This window comes from Tachypleus tridentatus, chromosome 13 (genome assembly GCF_004210375.1).
Source record: "Tachypleus tridentatus isolate NWPU-2018 chromosome 13, ASM421037v1, whole genome shotgun sequence".
In the NCBI taxonomy this organism is placed as follows: domain Eukaryota; kingdom Metazoa; phylum Arthropoda; class Merostomata; order Xiphosura; family Limulidae; genus Tachypleus; species Tachypleus tridentatus.
In genome coordinates, this window is record NC_134837.1 from 150,247,081 (window position 1) to 150,261,763 (window position 14,683).

General features: G+C 32.9%; 1 protein-coding gene and 1 long non-coding RNA gene across 2 annotated transcripts; both read right to left on the reverse strand.

Annotated features, from left to right (window-relative positions):
- Positions 1 to 327: 327 nt before the first annotated feature.
- LOC143239321 (uncharacterized) lies at positions 328 to 13,425 on the reverse strand. The gene is made up of 2 exons (XM_076480293.1): positions 12,944 to 13,425; positions 328 to 1,571 (listed from the first exon to the last, which is right to left on the reverse strand). Exons 1-2 carry the CDS (start codon positions 13,317 to 13,319, stop codon positions 1,072 to 1,074), a joined length of 876 nt encoding a protein of 291 aa, XP_076336408.1. The 5' UTR covers positions 13,320 to 13,425; the 3' UTR covers positions 328 to 1,071.
- LOC143239323 (uncharacterized) lies at positions 9,182 to 11,550 on the reverse strand. The gene is made up of 2 exons (XR_013021120.1): positions 9,770 to 11,550; positions 9,182 to 9,448 (listed from the first exon to the last, which is right to left on the reverse strand). It is a non-coding gene; the product is annotated as an uncharacterized LOC143239323 (long non-coding RNA).
- Positions 13,426 to 14,683: the final 1,258 nt, after the last annotated feature.

Below are 14,683 nucleotides of genomic sequence, written 5' to 3' on the forward strand. Positions count from 1 at the left end.
AATAGAATTGCTGGGAAATTATTATTACTATTCTTTACAATATACTAAAATGCTATCCATGTTTACGATTAAACGTTGCACGAAGTAATTAGACTGTTATTACGTTTTTGTTGTTTTTATTTATTACGAAATGGTAACATTTTCATTCTGCTGTAAGATTGGAAAATTGTAAGAAACAACAGAACTATTTTCGTGGTATTTTAATTACTATAAAATTAAAAAATTGTTATTTTATACTAGTTTATACTTGAAACATTGAAATTTTATCCATATATAATAGTGGTTAATGATATTTTTCTGATAAATATAAAGTAACTACGCATGAAATGACCATTTTTATATATATTTAATATTATGCAATAAGAATTTTGAAACAAATACACGAAATACTTTCAGTGAAGGAAACCGGAAATAGTGTTATTTTCGTAATTTATAGTTAAACCAGAATTTCTTGATGATAACGTCCACACACAATATTTTAATCCAATCGTACAAGAAATAATATTTTCTAAACAAGGATTAAAAACTATCAAACTTTAATATTCTGGAACTGAGCATTTGACACTGAACTTTTGTATTTATGTGTTATAAAACTATATATATCGAAGACTCTTATTTGTTTAATTACTAGTGACACTAATGAATTTAATAAAATTAGAATTTGCATTTAGTTCTTAAACACTTTGAAGAAATTGTTGTAAAGTGTTTGACTGCAGCCGCGTGTGTGTAGCACGAGTTACTTAGAGACAATAAAACTTGATATTTTATTATATTATAATAGACATTATATATATTATAATAAACAAAACAAAAAAAAAGAGCGAAAGTCATTGGCTTTTATATAATTACTTCAACATTATAATAAAAAATATTAATGCAAACACATGTGACATAAAGAGAACAACTTATTGCATTATCTTAAAAGCAGTTTCACGTCTTGTTTTCAACGTTGTTCAATGTTGGGTATATGTGTAAACTTATGTACTGTAAATCATTTGAGTTGTTTAGTATCTGGAAATCTATCGAAACAACAGTCGCATCAGTCATTCTTCCGGGTGAGTTTTTGTCATTCTAAAGCAGGCTCGTCTTCTTCGTTAGAAAAACATTTTCCTCATCTGTAGGAGACAACTCATCATCTATAAATTCTTTACCTTCATAAGGCTTTAAAAATCGTTCCCATTGATCGTTTACATAACTCACTGAAGAAATATTCTGGTCTTCATTACTTATGTCCTCCAACTTTTCAGAACTGATTTCATCTGTAACATACATTAAGTGTTTTGGAATTAATTCATAAATATTGTCTTCGTCCTGATAATGTAATTCTTCGTTTATTCTAATCTCAAGCCCTTCTTTTTGGCCCTCTCCATTAAGAAGTAGGGATTCCTCTTCGTGGGTGATTTGATTATCAAGATATTCACTAGAAGACAACTTAGACTCATCAATCATTCCCTCTGGTATTAACTCTGCACCTTCTTTTTCATCTAACTGATCTTCCTCTGTGAGAAATAGATCTCCTTGAAGATTCCATGGAGCATGCTGGAACTCAAGTGGGTTTACCAAACCGTCATCTGCAAAGATAAACAAACAAGATTACCTCTGTAAGTATTCAGTTTACAGAGCTACGAGATAAACTTCGTTTAAGTTAGGTAGAACAAAACCATAGTAGCTTCTACTTTTCATCGGTTTACCATGCATAAATAATAATTTATTGTTCCAAGGTCCTGCCTTCATATAAACAGCATTAAAAAAGGAAGACTGATGTCATTGTCACCTAGACTGATGCCATTTATTGAAACTAAAAGCTGCCCAACTCACATACAGGTGTAACACCCAGTCGATAACAGTTCAAGCAATACACATAATAACCAAATCAGGTTTTAGTATTTTAAACAGAACTAATCATAAATATCTCACACTTTCACCAAAAGTAGCCTGCCTAACAAACATCAATACCATTCACGTCTGGTACCAACTCTGTAAATCACCAGACTTACCATTATTCCATCAAGGAACACAATGTGAAAAGAAGATTACTTAGAAATTCAATAATAACTGTTATATCACGGCAAGTGTTTTAAGCGTTTCTGGAAATGTATAATATTTTAGTTATAACAAGGTAAAGCAAATTTTATATTTATAACAAGGTAAAGTAACTTTTATAAAATAATATCAATCACCCCCCTCATTTAAGTTTTATGCAAGTCAGTGGTTTAACAATCTCCCATGTAATCTGAAGCGTAAATATGAGGTAATTCAACGTAACTGAGCACTTGTTAAAGTAGGATTTCTATTTTTATACCTCATCAGTTCATTACAGTTCACTTCTACATGTCACGTGACGATCAGAAACAAGCTTGGTAGTCTAGCATCAATGCTGTATATGCGATATTCAGTTGCACTGATTTCCAACAGAAAACTATATATCAAAATATATTGAGAATTCTAGAATAACTTAGCAGAGAATAAATCGGACGGTAAAGAAAAAGATGCAACACAAGAGAATAAAGAAAAATATTTAACTTGTAGTTTTAGCTGTCGTGAAGATCTGGGACATACTTAAGAACTCCCGAAAGATTTATGGCGATTAGAATTCGAGAAGAAGAAAATGAATAAACTAAGGAGGTTTAGAAACCATTTAGGACGTACCCAAGAACCCCTGAGATTTCTATTTAGACCATAGATGGGCAAGAAGAAAACGTTTCTTCAGGACAGGCAGATATAGAGACACAAGGAGTTTTATAATATAGATGTGATACTGAAAAGTAAAGATTATTTTTTGCTGTGAGAAGAAGCTTGTAAAATCAAGTTTATATGTATATTAGTAATTTCAATAAAACTCAAGGATAATTCACTACAAAATAGTGTCAGGATTTAAACTATGACTTTGAAATATTTTACCTATTAGAATAATTGTATTCACTCTTACATAAATCACACTAACAACAATCAATCACTATTACAAATGTATACATATATATGTTTAATACTCACGTATGTAATTAATAAAACAATACGCGTAGTATGAGAAAAATTATATAGTACATGTGTAACTAAAGAGATATAAAGCATTTTTTCTTAATTTCATAATAAAGATAAGTAACAAAATACTTTGGTATTCTTGATTAAACTTTTAATTAGTATTTCCAAGTTACTGGAGAAACTTTGATATGCAAACTTTAACTATTATGAAACACAGTTAACTTCAGTGCGATTTTTTTAACACTTCTAAATGAGATCATGTGTGATTACAGTTTCCTCTGACGCTCATGACTGTATTCCTATGTCGTGCCATTAGACATCAGAGTTGAATTTATTTTTAGCTTCTCATGTATTTGCGCCAAGTAAGATGGAAGTCTATTTACTACGTCAGAAGTAATAAATACATCTTTGTTAGAAAAGCAGACGAGATGCGTGTATAATCATTCGAAATCTGAGATCAGTCAGATGTTGCAATTTTTACATTTATAAAATGTGTTTACACAAACATACTGTCATCTATAACATTCGCACTCTTGGTAACATTATATGATGTGTAATTAAACTGTTGACAGAAACATAAAAAAGTATTATAATAAAGTATACCAATACAGGCGTTTATAACAGAAAGTTGAATGTTTTAATATTCCTCTTGAGCACTTAAGTAAATACATACACGAATATGACAACATAAAAGGCTCGCAGATAAAATATTGAGAAAAAACTAAAAATCTGACGTGCATCTACGTACCCTCTCATTCGACCTTGACCATTTATCTTTACGCATTCTATACGTCATTTCTGCCTGTGTTATGTATAGGTGCGTCATAGCTCTGCCAAAAGACGAGCCTAACTTCTTTTACAGTATTATGTTTATTGACGTTTCGGTAGTGCTACACCCTATAAATAAATTAGAGAACTTATACAATTAGAAAGCTATAGTTTCCAATTTTACAATTCACCAGATGGCGTTTTTTCTAATTTTCAAGGCCGCTAGAATCATAGGGAGCAACAACCTTTAAACAAATATTTTTTTATTTGCTCAAAAATGCATTATTTTCCCCACTAATGAATACGTTAATAAAATTATACATGCATACGTCACCTGGGCAATAAATTAACGAAAACTGGCCTGCTTAATATCTTTTAAAATTATATTTTTCATTCTGCAAATAATGACCGAATGATTTTTACAGTAAGTTTGACCTGAAACAGTCTGAATGATAGAGAAGATGGATACATCTACATTCTTGGTGTATTATACTTTACATAATATCACCTTATGAAGTTATATGCTGAAGCTGGGAACAAATGCCTGAAAACTTCGTAGTATATTTGATTAAAAATAGTTAATTCATATCGAAATGTAAATATAGATAAATGTAAAATATCAGTTTCGGCGTGTTCGTAGAATTCGCGCAAAACTATTGCAGAAGGACTATCTGTGATACACATCCCTTCTGAACTGATACACTAGCACCCACCGCTAATTCCTGGACTAATCGAATAATGAACTTGAATATTACTTATAACTCATTAACAGTTCTATATGCGCAGCTTGACTTTACCGCAACAGAACGCGAACTATGGTTACACTGAGTTGTAATCTAATCCCTAAGCAACGTTTAAAGAATCAAAGAAATAACATTTCTTCTTTTTTATTATAAGCACGAAGCAATTTATTAGATCCAGTATGTGACTTAGACCTCTAATCTATGTGCTTACATATAAGTCTGAAGTGTTAGATCGTAAGATTTGCTGTGCTCGTTACTCCGATAAAGTTTTTTTATTTATTATGAATTTCGCACAAAGCTACACAAGGAATCGCAGTGAAAGACTATAGGGACGGTAACTAGTCATCACCACTCACCGCCAACTCTTAGGCTACTCTTTTACTTGCGAATAATAGGATTGACTGTAATATTATTATAACCCTACGGCTGAAAGAACGAACGTGTTTGGTGGGACGGGGATTTGAGTCCGTGACCCACAGATTGCGAGTCGAGCACCCTAATCATATGACTATGTCAAGCCACTCTAATAAGAATTAAAGGTTTTGCTTAATAGAATATCTGTGTGTATTCTGAAAATATCAATATTTGCATGACAAGTAATCCAGTTTATTAATCTTATAAGAACACAACTCGTCTTACAACTGACAAACAGTTGATCCTTACGTCTTAAGCAGGCACCATGAAAACAACAAAAGACAAAACCTACCAAAGTAACGATCTATAAGTCGCCCTTTCATAAAGCAAAAGCAGAGAAAAGAGGAATACAATGAAACAATTTAGATAAGTATGATCTAAAAACAATAAAAATATTGAAAGAATATTAGGTTCACAAAGCGTTTATGCTTTATCCACGTTAAGTCTACAAATTATCACTAATGAGATTAAAACACAACTATTCCGATAACTTTTAATACAGAATTAATTATCTTTAACTCTACATTGTGGCAGGAACTTTCATGCATTTATCTTTTACTTTATTAAAAGACTGAAACACAAAATATCACTCTGAAACACTTGCTTTAATATTTATTTTAGCTTAGACTCAACGGATAGCCCAATGTGGTTTTGCTATAAGAAAACACACACCCTCTTTTGGCTTCTTTGTTTGCATTGTATATTTGTTACATTTTTAAACTTTAAGAATTTCAGCGAAGATGGGTTTTCTAATAACAAATTTTTTACAGATAATTTTCTTTAACATGTTTACCAGATAGCGTTACTGTAGGCGGCTAATCTCCTAGTTTTAGGGTTAGCACGTGATCCCGATGCTGGAAAAAAAAATAGACATGCATAAAACCATCTTTGTCGAAACTTTCAAAATAATTTCCTTGTCTGAAAAGTTCATCCAGGAATCAATTAAAGTTGACAAGTCTCCTTAGAACTTCTTGGTATGGCTCTTTTGAACGATCTTAATGAATAGATAAATATCAATTAACATATCCGCCCTCTCAAATGTATCGTTTTTCTGAGCTGTTTACCTTATAGTTTCAATATTAACAGCTGACAGTACCCATTTCTTCGGAAGGAAAAACAGCTTTGTGAGGTAACTTTGTGTGCGTTTTAAGTAAGCAAAGGTAAATCATCTGTATATAACAAAATACTGTTAATGTAAATGAATGTGAAATACACTAAACTTTGTACCACCGTATGTTTATTAGAATATAACTTGAACTCCTTCAAAATATCGAGACTTAAGTTTGAAAAATCCTGACAGAGACGACAGAAAATAATCTCTTGCTTAGACCTTGTTCTATGTACGTATTTTCTGTGGCTAACATCTAAAAATACTTATGAAATGAGGAAAACTTGCCACAACTAAAATATATGATACCAATAGGATAGTAATTAATCACGTGATCGTATTTCAACAGTGCTCACAATTAAGCTGTTCGTTTATTTAAGCCTAACTTCATTTAATATACGTGCTTCCTCTTCCCCTTTTTTATTTCGCTGTAATCTTTCATCTTTGACGAGTAATATAAACTAGAATTGAGCAAATGCAGTAGCACCGTAAAGAAACAACGAATTGATTGACAGAGTGATTTAAGAGCCCGTAGAACAACCATATCATAGTTTTTCAAATTGGTTGACAGAGTGAATAAAGTGCCAAAGGAACAAAAATTTTATAATGTTCAACTTCATAAAAGTTTATTCCCTTACTCATGATAAAAAGTAAGAGAAAAAAAATCGTTAAAACTTATAATAGAAAGACAGGTTGTCACTTTACTCCTACCGTCCCTCGCTAGTATAGCAGTATGTCTTCGAATTTACAACGCTAAAATCAGGGGTTCGATTTTCCTCGGTGGGTTCAGTAGATAACCCGATGTGGCTTTGCTATAAGAAATCACACACTTAACTATTAAACTTCACTATCCTTCATTTGGTGTTTTTTTTTTTTTAAAGTTTAGATAGAGAAGTTTTTCACATGTGACATAGGAAACAAGAATAGGCCTAAAATTATTATACGGAAAGCCTACTCAAGATTATATATTTTTTGTCAAACATAAAAAGAGGTAGAGGTACATGGTAGTAATTCGTGATTGTTCCTAGAAAATAATGTCTTAAAATAGCGATACCAAGATATATATAAAGTAAATGAAACAAATATGCATATAAACTCAATACACATTTTATGTATACACACACATATGTATATATATATATATATTAGAGGTTAGGTCCGTACGCAGAATATTTGAAAGGGAACTCTCCTTCATACATTCGTGGAGATAAATACGTTAACCTAAGAACTTTTTTTTTTGCCTGTAGAATTGGCTGCCGTGTCTAAAATATCTACTTAATATACATTTTATAACAATGCTTGCCTTCTTATATTAATCCAAAAAGAATTCAATAACAAATAACTTTCGAAATAATTTGTGACTTAAATAAATATTAACTAATATGAGTAGATGCAGCACGTAAGACAGTGTGTTTTGTTTTTTAAACTCAAAGCTACACAATGGACTATCTATGTTCATCTCGTGTATCGAACCCCAATTTTCAGCGTTATAAGCCCAAAATCTTACTGTTGAATCGTCGATAACGTAGAAAATACAGTTTTAATTAATAATACATCACTTCCGATGAACAAGACAACACTTCATGTTTTAAATTAATCTGAGTATAAACTCTCGAGTGTACGTTTTCAGCTATAAATTAATTTATATTGTCTTAAACTGTTCATCTTCATGAACAAATACATGTGTGTTTGTGTTTTCTTATAGCAAAACCAAATCGGGCAATCTGCTGAGTCCACCGAGGAGAAGAAATACGACCGACTGTGTTGACTATTGATGATACGCCAACAAATTCCGCAACGATAGGTATTTTAGCTGGGCAAAAATTCGCCTATATTTTGTTTTCAAAGAAAGACATTTTTAGAAACTTTTTGTCCTTCAAAATTTGGGGTTTGGTTCTTCTTGGTGGACATAGCATGGATAGCCGAATGAGTAGATTTGTGCTAAACAAACAAGAAACTTCTTGAAATATATATCAACATTTTGAAATTTATTTTAATTATTTATTTATTTCACTCAGTTTTAATAAAAACGTATAATCATTTTGAATATTTTCAAATTTAACGAATGATGAGGCGATCGAAAGAACTTCTAGTATATAGTATGTACCACAGAAATTAATAGCATTTCGAAAATGCATATTTTATTTTGTATATTGGAGGAGCAAACAGTTTTTTTTAAAGTACTTTGATACTATGATAACGCGAAAGTTTTAGTTTGTTGTATTTTGTTTTATTTTTTGTATGGACGTTCGATACCATTTCAGCATTAAAGAGGAAACCTTGATACAATAAAATATTACACAGATTTGTGTGTACTAGTTATTTCACTGATATATTAAGTCTTAGCACACATACTTACTTGAACATTCCATATAAAACATGTTGCATTACTATTGCATTTGAATTTAACTTCGCATGCAGACGAAGGTGGACTAGTTGTTAACATGCCAGATTTCATATCGGAAAGGCAAAGTTTCCACCCAGCGATATCCTGCTGAATGTGCTTCGCAAGTTTAGCAGCGGACTTACTATAAAAGTTACGCTCACTATAACTACTCACTTAAGAGTAGTCGTATAACAAGTGTGGCCAAACTTGCTTAACGTAAGAACCACATATGATAAACTTCAGATGTTTTAGAGCCACAAGACATTAACAAATATAACATACATTTTTTGTTACATAAATTTTGTTACATAAACTTTACATAAATAATAATAAATACATGTATGTAATATTTATTCATGTATGTAGTTTTTAAACTGTTAATTTGTATTAGTTTCAATATTCACAAAGCCCACATATATATACCAAATGTTTTCAAAATATTGGCTGATTATTGTTTTAACTATATTGAGCGTAATTAATATGGTAATGAACTACGGAAACATCTAAGAAAAAATGCAAATTTGCATTTCATTAACATTTATCGAGATTGCCAAAAATAAAAATAAAAGGGGTAAAAACAGATATTTTTAATGATATTTATTTGTCTTAGTAAATATCTGGTCAAAATATGGGGGAAATATGTAAAACAATAATATTAGAGATATTTTAATCAGATACAACCTCACAAAATTTTAGTCTTATGATAATATTTTTCTGACATAAACAGACAATGATCAGATATCAGGCTATTTACTTCTAGCAGAGGTCTTGTGAGTTTCCATCATGTTCGTGAGTCGTTGAAATTCCGGCTGTACGAATTAGCTCCCCCAGGTATTGATTTGTAAGGATTGCATGATGCTTCGACTTCACAAACTTCATTACAGAGTAGAGTGATTTACAGCAGTATGTTGTGCTGAAAACTGAGATCAGTCGCACACTTTTTTTTTACTTCTGGAACTAGCTTCCAGAACTCAATTGTAGAATGGGATTTATGCATCATCTTTAGACCCAGGTCTTCCTGAAGTTTTGTTTCCACAGCAGATAATTCTGTAACCAGAGGTTCAATAATTATACAACCATTATTCATAACACAACGATGAATGGATTTACAAGAAAGGAGAAGCAGGGTTTCAGCTTCTGCAAGTACTCAAACCTATTTAGGAAATTATCAAGCAGTCCTTGTAATTTATCTTTGTATTCTTCCAGTTGTGTGGTCTTTTATTTCAATATAAGGGAATGTATTTACTCTCCTTTTAAGATTGAGAAAGTAACAAGTTTTTTTGATAATATGTTTTTTTTGGAAAAAGTCTTATTTATTCCGAAAGCTGAAAATTATCTGAGAAAGATCAGAAACAATCTTATCCTTACCCTGGAGTGCCAAGTTGAGACGTTGTAGATGATTCATTATATCAGTAAGGAAAGTTAGATCTTGCATCCATTCATCATTTCCCAGTGGAGAATAGAATCTTTTCTTCAAGAAAAGCAATAACGGGCTCCAAAAGATCCACAAACCTGTTTAAGACATTGCTGGTTGACAACCACGTCACAATGCAGAAGAAAGAGACATCACTGGGTTTATCGTCAAACTCCAGTTCTTCAATAAAATTTTTTAACTGTTGGTGGGTCTTCTCATTTAAGCGTATAAAATTGACAATTTCAAGAACAAATTTCATAACATCTTCATACAGTTACGACAGAAAGTGTTCGTACTTCTGCGTCCCGATTGGGTTTTTGCTAATAACTTAAAAAGTATCACGATTAGGCTAATAGAAGTATAATATATTATAAAAAATTATACTAACACACATCTACATAAATTTTTATGTAAATTAAACGACAAATAAACTGTTTATAAACAAATAACCAAAAATAGGAGGAGCAGAACGTGTGAAAAAACTGATATTCCCGTAAAAAGTTTGTTTAGTTTGGCGAATAAACTACATTATACCATTCCGGAACTAGACACTGGGTTCATAATTATTAAAATCCAGCCAACAATAAATGTACTTCCGGCAATTTTGCGCCGTCTCCGTCATTATCTGCTTGGTCATCATGGCGAACAGGAAATAACTGTCCAGTGATTTAAAAAACCGAATTATTGTAAAATACAAGTATCGTGTGTCTCTTTCCGGTATTGCTACACTACTTAATGTGCCGAAATCTACTGTTTAAAGCATAATTGCCAAGTTTAAGCTTACAGGATCAACTGCTAACCTCCCTCGTTCCGGACGCCCTACCAAAATTCCAGAGAGAAATAAGAGAAAGGTTATCAGAGAAGTTAGTAGGAACCCTCGTTTAACACGTAATGACATACAGAAACTGGTAAGGGAAACTGGGGTTGAAGTAAGCACCTCTACAGTTACGCACATGTTACGCTCTTCTGGGTTCAAAGCATGCCGCCCTCATATAACTCCATATTTAAAGCCTGTTCATTTAGAAGCACGACTGAGGTATGCAAGAGAGCATGTAGATAAACCATTTACCTATTGGAAGAGTATTCTTTGGTCAAACAAGACTAAAATCACGCTTTTCGGCCACAATGATGTTCTCTATATTTTCCGTAAGAAGGGGGAACGAAATCTTCCAAAGAACACCGTTCCTACAGTTAAACACGGTGATGGCTCGATCATGCTATGGGGTTCTTTCAATTCTTCTGGTGTAGGCAGTTTTCACCGCGTCAACGGAATCATGAAAAAAGAAGAGTACGTTGATATATTAGGCACTTATATTGAGAATGATGCTCGGAACTTGCGGCTTGGGCGTCGTTGGATCTTCCAGCACGACAATAACTCTAAGCACACATCGAAATATGCGCAATCCTGGTTGCAGAGGAACCATATAAACGTTCTGGAGTGGCCATCGCAGCCACCCGATCTCAACCCAATTTGAAACGTTTGGTATGAGTTGAAGACCAGGGTTCATCAGCGTAATCCGAAAAACTTTAAAGAGTTGGAGGCCATTTGTAAAGAAGAATGGAAAAAAATACCAGTTGAGTACTGTCAAACGATCATGTAGGGCTATGAGGAGAGATTGCACCAAGTAGTTCACCTGAAAAGCTACACAACTGACCATTAAAGTTGACGCACGAACACTTTCTGCCCCTCCTATGTTTGGTTATTTGTTTATAAACAGTTTATTTGTTGTTCAATTTACATAAAAAAATTATGTAGATGTGTGTTAGTGTAATATTTATAATATACGATACTTTTATTATCCTAATCGTGATACTTTTTAAGTTATGAGAAAAAAACTACTCACGATGCAGGGGTACGAACACTTTCTGTCGTAACTGTACCTAAAATATATGGCTTCTAGGTGTTAACAATGAATAATGCGATAAACAGGAAGAAACTCTGTAAAGCTGGGATAACGTTTCATTAGTGTAATTAATCTTGTATTTTTCCCCACCATTGCAGGTGCTCCATCTGTTGCAACACTGACGAGTTTATTTAGTGGTATATCAGTATTTGTTAAGGCTCTGTTAAGCGCATTTTTAATGTCAACACCACGAGTTGTTTCTTTTAGCGCCACTAAATCCAACATCTTTTCTTTCACAGTTACGTACGAAGAAACATAACGAACAAATACTGCCAATTGTGAGTTGTCTTGTATTCCTGTAGATTCGTCAAAGGCTGAGCTGAATACAAGAAAATTCTTTAAACCATTTTGTATTTTGCCTGCAACATAAACACTGATTTGGGAGATACGTCTCTCTGTAGTGAGGTGTTTGTGCTATTACTCGCTGAAGTTTTGTTATTTGGATCTAACACTGCAATAACTTCAGCTATATTCTTCTTAACAAATTCACCATCACAATACTGGTGTTTAACACGAGCAATATTCCATGATATAACAAAATTAGTCGTTGTATCAAATTGCTTACTGAACGTTGTCAAGAGTGTCTTCTGGCTATTTAGTGATGATTTTAACACAGGTAACTTGTTTTTCCGTAATTCAGATTTAGGTGGATAATCAGACGAAAAGTTTTTGTGATTTGTTTCATAGTGGCGTTTCATGTTACTGAATGTGTAATGACTGAGTAACATAATGCAGATAGGGTCACAAAAATTTACCTTCTTAAACAGTGAATGCAAAATCTTCTTCCCACTCTGGCTTACAATTTCTGTCTTCATCTTCATACTTTCGCTTCTGTCAACAGCGATAAATCGAGTTCCAGATCTTACAGTTTGTTTGTTTTGAATTTCGCGCAAAGCTACACAAGAACTATCTGCGCTAGCCGTCCCTAATTTAACAGTGTTAGACAAGAGAGAAGGCAGCTAGTCATCACAATTCACCGCCAACTCTTGGGCTACTCTTTTACCAACGAATAGTGTGATTGACCGTCACATTATGACGCCTCCACGGCTGAAAGGGCGAGCATGTTTGGTGCGACGGGAATTCGAACCCGCGACCCTCGGATTACGAGTGTCCCTTAATCACCTGGTCATGCCGGGCAAGCTACAGTTCTTAATGGACTACTGTGAGTATATACTTCATTATTTATATATTATCCTTTAAAAAGAAAATCTACTATTGACTTACGATCTTGATCCGCATCGAAAAATGGTTGAGCTGCCTCTTCTTCTGACGTTTCCGAAACTTGAGCCAGTTCATTTAGGTCAATGTATCCATTGTTGTCTTTATCGTAACTATTAAAGTTCGTAGGTAAAGCAACTGGACGAAATTCAACACTATATGGAACAACATAATCTTCTTCTTCGACAGCTAGCAAACTGCTTTCGTCTTCTGGCAGTACGTTCTCGCTTAAGGGGATAATGGGAACATAATTGGATACATCATTTTCTGAGGAACGTGTCGTTACATTAGTCACATTCTGAATAACGTTCTGTGTCTCTTCCACTGGGAAAGCGAGAGTTGGTGCCACAAGCAGAAACGTGATCAGATAAATCTGCATCATTATACACACTTCTTTGAACTAAAGTTCAAGGAAGGAGTTATGTTAGGTTGAAAGAAGAAGGGCGGAGCTTATTACTGCCACCACAATTTTGGTTCCGTAACGAATCATAATTTTGTCTTTTGATGAAAATAGCACGCTGCGAGAGTATACCAAGTTAGTGCCATCTATTGCCGCTTTTGAGTAGTAACATTGATTAAACTGGAAAAACTGGACGAATCTGCATCAGTACGTGATTGAGACATCAAAGTAGCTGCGTGAATGCACCTCAAACAAAACATTCTAAAATGTGCACTGCAAAATAGTAATAAACTCCAATATGTAAGAAAGAGTAAAATTGTACAGAATAAAGTAAATTACAAGTTTCTTAGTGCAGCAAATCTTCTTATATAGGTTAAACTCACATTGATATAAGAATGTAAAAGGTAAATGGAGTTGTTAGTATTTGTTAATAGTCTTTTTCATCGCTTTAGAATGTTATGCAAAAAAAAATTTGAAGAACAACGCATTTTTTTTGAAGTAATTAGCTAGTAATGGCAGTTCTTTTGCCAATATTAACCTATTATTACTAGATTCCAGCAGAATGTTTGAAGACAAATTTAAGAAAGCACTCGAGTATAACCAAATAAAAATATTATTAACTATTTATGGACGGGTAAAATATCATATTTTCAATCATCGCATACTTACGAATGTTTCCATATTTTAAAATAAATGTTATCAAGAAATGTGTAATTTTAAAGTAGTGTTGCAAGTGTTTTTAAAGAAGTATTATTTAGCTGTAATAGCTATAAGTCTTTTTTTTCTTCTAAATTGCTATTGTGTTTCCCGGTGGGACAGCGGTAATTTTCTGATTTACATTACTAATATCAGGGATTCAATTCCCGTCGGGAGACACAGCAGATATTTCACTATATCTTTGTTATAAAAAAACAAATTCGCAAATAAATTTGGCGTTAGTGTAAAAATTTGGATGGATTTTAACAATATGAAATCTAATGTTAATCTTTATTTATTTTTGTATATTCAGATAAATGTATCCTAGTTTAGTGCTTGTTACAGATTTCTTTATTATTTTGTAAAGATCAAGTATTGCTATATGTCCCAAACACAAAAACTTTACTTAATTCACGGACGCAGGACAATGATTAAATATAAAAAATGAAATACTACACAGTAAAGTCAGACCACATTTCTGTTGCAGTATCCCACAGTCCTTAAATTATCTATAGCTACAACATTCCCATTCATTATATTCAAGAAAAATATACTTCGAAAGTAAACTAACTTGAACAAGTCTCTATATCATCCTTTGGAATTATTATGAATATGATTATTCTCCGAGATTGTATGACACCGAAAGAAGG

Coding starts and splice junctions, on each gene's coding strand:
- LOC143239321 (XM_076480293.1), bottom strand. CDS start 13,319: ATGATGCAGATTTATCTGATCACGTTTCTGCTTGTGGCACCAACTCTC. Junction 1,572..12,943: donor TTTCGATGCGGATCAAGATC/GTAAGTCAATAG, acceptor TTATCTTTGCAG/ATGACGGTTTGGTAAACCCA.